The sequence below is a fragment of the Pteropus vampyrus genome, unplaced genomic scaffold, assembly GCF_000151845.1.
Source record: "Pteropus vampyrus isolate Shadow unplaced genomic scaffold, Pvam_2.0 Scaffold368, whole genome shotgun sequence".
Taxonomy (NCBI): domain Eukaryota; kingdom Metazoa; phylum Chordata; class Mammalia; order Chiroptera; family Pteropodidae; genus Pteropus; species Pteropus vampyrus.
Genome location: NW_011889149.1, coordinates 1,304,169 through 1,309,162, shown reverse-complemented (window position 1 = coordinate 1,309,162; position 4,994 = coordinate 1,304,169). Strand labels below are relative to the sequence as shown.

Here is a 4,994-nt window from a genome sequence, read left to right as displayed (position 1 = left end):
CCACGCCTGCAGCTGCAAAGAACACACATCAGGAGATTCCCACTACAGAGGCCCAACGAGGGCAGGGGGCGACAGCTCGATGAGACAGTTGAAAGCGAGGTCTCGGTCCCCTGCAGCCAATAACACATGAGGCCCCGAGCAACGGCCACGCACCGTGCTACTTCCAGAGGGAGGAAAGAAAGTTCAGCACGAGGCAGGGGTGGCCGTAACCAATAAAAAAATATTTATCGAGAACTCACTGCGTGCTTGGGAAAACACACAGAGGCCTGGAGGTGAGGCCAGCCACCCAGCACCACAATTTTCCATGATCTCATCTCTTTCTCTACCTCCCCTCCCTGCCGCTTCCCAAGAGCTTCCTTAGATGCCCTGCCTCTTCTTACGAGGCTCCTATCCAGCCCGGCTGCCCTTCCATGATCACATGCAAAGTGCCTCCACCATACACTCTCAGGCGGCCCAAGGAGAGACCGTCTGCACGTCGTTACTCCATTTCTCCCCTAACGCAGCAGACGCCACCCCGCTGGCTCCGTGGAATCTCTGCTCTTGGGGCACATGCCCAGTAGACAGGTGGCCACGGTAGCCACTATCCTTGGCCAGGCAGCAAGCACCCTGCGGGTGCAGTAGTTTGGCATTTCCCCCCATCAGCCACCCTGAGCTTCCTTTCAAGCCCACCTTCTCCCCAGGAAATGGCGGTTCTCCATCGAATCCCAGAGTCTCCAGCCCGGAACTAGGCTAGGAGAAGAAGCACCAAGTTCGTGTGATTCTGCCCTGCAGGTGTAGCCAGAGCCAACGCTGAGGTGGGCCCTTCACCATCAGACACCGCGGGCCAGGGGACGAAAAGGGGGGGAGGGCGGGGCACAGGCAGCCACCCCACTCAGAGCCATGTGACCTGCAACGTGTCCCAAAGCCGTGTGACCGCATATGCAGGTGACTCTACTCCCGTGGGCAATTTTGCATCGAACCCAGAACCTACTTAGACATAGCTTCTGGTCGGGCCCGGCCTTCCCTCTTCTTTCAACCCCAAGTCCCCCACACGCACACTCAGGGACCTACAAATGGTCTCTGAAGGGCAGTATCCGCGACCTATCTGAGTGGAATTTCTTATCATTTATGTTCCCATAAACCTTCATCACTAAAAGTGAGCAAGCCTGGAGGTCAGGACCCCCGCCGTCTAAGCCCTGGTACTCGGCTCTTCCTTCCGACAGGAACCGTAGAAATCATCATATCCCAAACCTTCATTTTAAGAGACACAATTTGAGGCCCAGAGAAGGTAAGGGACTCGCCCCAGGGCACACGGTGGCAAATCCGGGTCTCAAGCCCAGGCCTCCGGCTTCACCGCCCAGGACTCCCCCTCCCCGCCCGGCCCCTGTGGCCCAAGGCCCAGCTCTACTCACATATAGCGCAAGTGGGGGTTCTTGGCAAAGGCTCTGGGCTGGATGCTCCGCAGTCCTGAGTTCTTGATGGTCCTGGAGAGAGAGGAGGAGGGTCAGCAGAGCCTTCCAGGACACTGTGTCATCCACAGCTCTCAGGGGCAGAGGGACATCTGCTCCGGGCTGAGGCTGACGGGAAGTCAGGCCAAGACTGGACCCACAGCCACCTCGGTGAAGCGAGTGCTTTTCTTCATCGTCGGTATCACTGGGTGGTCCAACTGAGGATGCCAAGCTGGGGGGCACCTGGGCTCACACCCCACTGGGACCTGGGGGGCAGTTTGGGATGTGAGTGGGCAGTGCCGGTGGCTGTCCTCTACCCAGCCTGGTTAGCGTGCAAGAATGGGGCTCCTGCTTAAGAATGTGGCCCAGTGACTACAAGCCCCTTCTGTGCCTCCCCTCCCCACCCCCAAATCCCCAGTCACTAGCAGTGAAGTCCAGAGGAGGAAGTGGCCGGAGAATTTCCTGCTCTGGGGACCACTAGTCAAGCAGAGGGCTGAAGAAAGGACACCAGCTTGGGAGACCTGGGTTCGGGTCCTGCCCTGAAACTCTGAGCTCCAGGGTGAGATGTCACGCGGCCCCCGTGCCTCCAGGCTTAGGGGAAGCGCGGGCGAGTGAGGGCTGGCCATAGAGGCCCCCGACATGTCTTAAGCGGGTGGTGCCGACTCTGCTGGGAGAGGAAGCACAGGAACCGCAGACAGCAGCCCTGCGGTGCCCTCACCCAGCCTCGGCAGGCGGCTAGGCGGCCCCTCTTCCTCCACCCCGTGAGGCCCCTCGGGCACTGGGTGCACTCACAGCTTCTGGAGGCCAGTGTAGAGCTCCATGTCCACGGCGTTGAGCGTGTGCAGGCCGCGCCAGTTCTCTATGTGTCTGCAGGGGAGGAGGGAACACAGAGCGTGGGTCAGCTGTGGGGCCTGAAAGGCGCTGGATCCATCACGCACGAGCCAGGCCTTGCACCGAGTCACCAAATACCTCCGAGTCTCAGCTTCTCTCCCGGCGTGGTGACATGCGCACCACCTGCCTGACGTGATCACTGTGGGGCCAAAGCACCTGGCCCACGGACAGCGTTTAACGTCCCCCTCAGCTTCAGACTCTACGCCTTAGACACCTGAAACCCAATGTCCCCGTCGGTCGTCGTCACTTAGTCCCCTTCGTTCCCTCTCCTTGGCTTTTCCTTTGTAGGATTTCCTAAGAACAGTTCCTGCCCGTAAGGACAATACAAATGACATGGTAAGAAAAGGGAAGTGGGGGGCTCGCTGGCGGGCGTGGCCAGGAGAGACACACCCCCACCTCGGGATGTCCACACACTGATGGCCCCACCGGGTGACTGCAGCCCAAACCCTCCAGAGGTCGAGAACACCACGACTTGATTTCACAGAACTGACTCCATGGAGGGGACGACCGAGGGACCGGGGAGGCACCAGGGTGTCACGGAAAGAAGGTGAGACTGGCAGTCAAGGAGCCCAATTCTGGCTTCGTCTCTGCGACCTGAGTGGCCGGCAGCTTTGGTCGAGAGCTCCGACCTCCCTGGGCCTCCGTCTGTGGAGAGGAGACCGCACGAGATCACTGTTTCTCCCCTTCTCGTCACAAACATCTGCGTTTAGCACTTTCTCCCGCGAGACCTCGTGTTTAAGGTTGTGTCAAGCAAACACACTACGTTTATTAAGCACTAATGAATTCATCCTCTCGGACTTAGTAATCAAAGATATCAATCACCGTTAACCAGAGCTTTTTATCAACATATATAAACCAGCGCTAACTCATCCTGTAGATGATTTCCAACCCAAAGCAAACAAACGCGAAAGTTCTGTAAGCAAGGGAGGGTTTGTCATGGGTATGGGGTTTGATTTCGGTATGTTTTGGGTGTTGCTTTTTTTTTTTAATTGACGAAATCCTCTATTACTGCTCTTGGGGTCCCCAGGTCCAGGGCCACCAAACTACTGATTACAGAGGCCCTTCCCAGCTCCGGAGCTGTGTGAGGTTACGATTCCTCACGCCTCCACCCCAAAGAGCTCCAACAGGGCTCAGGGGAAGGCCTGCTGCCGCCCCCCGCCCTCCCACGATCTGACTCTCCTGCCAGTGCCCCCAAGGTCTAAGACCCTCGGCGAGAAGTGCAGAGAGGTAACAGCTCGTCCTGCGACAGAGCTACCCGAGGCACACTCAGGCCAGGAACGTGGCAGCCACCTTGCCCCGACATCGCCTCCCCGGCCCCACCACACCCGTGGCTCTGCCATCTGCCACCGAGTGGAGCCAGAGCCAGAAAGTGTGTGGGGTGGCAGTGGCCGGGGTCTCTGGAAGAATTTCAGAGCTGCGTGGTGACAAGGTATGCTGAGAGCCTGTTTAGTATCACATTCTCTTGGGGCCCCTGCTGAGCAGCCAGACACATGGACATCTGCTGGGGACATGGACCAGGTGGCCAGCTCAGCATCAAATTCTAAGGCCAAAGTCTCCCCTTGGAAGCCTCGCAGGCATAGACCATTTACTTGATCTGGTCCCACCAGGGCAGGGCCCCTGGCTCCAGTTCAGATGAAAAGGAAGCCCAGAAGGAGAAGAGCGTCCTGCGCCAGTCTCCACCCTGAGCCCGGCCACCCCCAGTGTATTCGCCGGGTCACTGGTTCCCGTAAACGACCAGCAGATCGCAGTGTTCCTACAGACGACCGTTAATTCACGAGAGCCTAGCTTCGGGGAAGGACCCACTCTTAAGCAGCTGTCAATCAAGTGCTTTAAATAAAGTGAAATCATTTTCCTTGGCCCACATTCCGAAAATGTGTTTTGATCATGGTGGAGCCGCTCGTCCCTCCCGCATTCTACCGCTTTCCCCTTCTCCGCCCTGGTATCCTCGGGCCCGCAAACCGACCCTTCCCTGACGCGGGCACACACCGTGGCAGGCGGGGCGACGCGTGGGCTCCTGGGTGCCGCGGGGTCCCTGGTCAACAGAGTGTGGTCCCTGCTTCCTCGACGGGGCTGAGTTCTTCTGCACTGGGGGCTGCGATGTTTATAGCCACAGTGCGGTGGTGTGGTTAGGAGATAGAGCTTGAAAACTGGGTCGCCAAACTACAGCCCGTGGGCCAAACCCAGCTGGCTTTCGTCAGTCTGAGAGCCAAGAAGAGTTTTTACATTTTTTCAAAGGTCAGAAGTAGAATCCTACGTCATGACATGTGAAAAGTGTGAGATTCCGAGGTCGCTGTTTACACCTGTTCATTTACTATTGTCCATGGCTACTTTTGCGTCACAGAGATGGAACCGAGCAGGGCTGCAGAGACAGGTCAAAAACACTGGCTTCCTGGCCTTGCACAGACAAGGGTGGCTGACACCTAGAGCCAGGCTGCCGGGATGCACATCGGCGCCCCCACCAGCACCTGTCTGCGTGCCCCGTGCAGGTTACTTCGCCTGGCTGTGTCTCAGTCTCCTCATCTATGAAACGGGGACAGTAAGACACCTCCGGCACAAGAATGAAGAATGACACGAGGATTAAGACGATGCTGCAGTGAGTCCTCAGGAAGTGCTAGCCATGATGATTATTTTTAACCCCGTGCCTTGCAGAAGCTGAGCAATCCTTTCTCAGTTTTC

The 4,994-nt window shown here is 57.5% G+C and overlaps 1 protein-coding gene across 1 annotated transcript in view; it reads right to left on the bottom strand.

Annotated features, from left to right (window-relative positions):
• The window catches only part of NTRK3 (neurotrophic receptor tyrosine kinase 3), a 59,334-nt gene that overhangs the window by 51,430 nt on the left and 2,910 nt on the right, over window positions 1-4,994 (bottom strand). The window contains exons 2-3 of the mRNA XM_011379693.1: window positions 2,220-2,474; window positions 1,392-1,463 (exon numbers count right to left, since the gene is read on the bottom strand). Coding sequence (XP_011377995.1) covers window positions 1,392-1,463; window positions 2,220-2,474 — 327 coding nt within the window. The remainder of the gene's footprint in view (window positions 1-1,391; window positions 1,464-2,219; window positions 2,475-4,994) is intronic.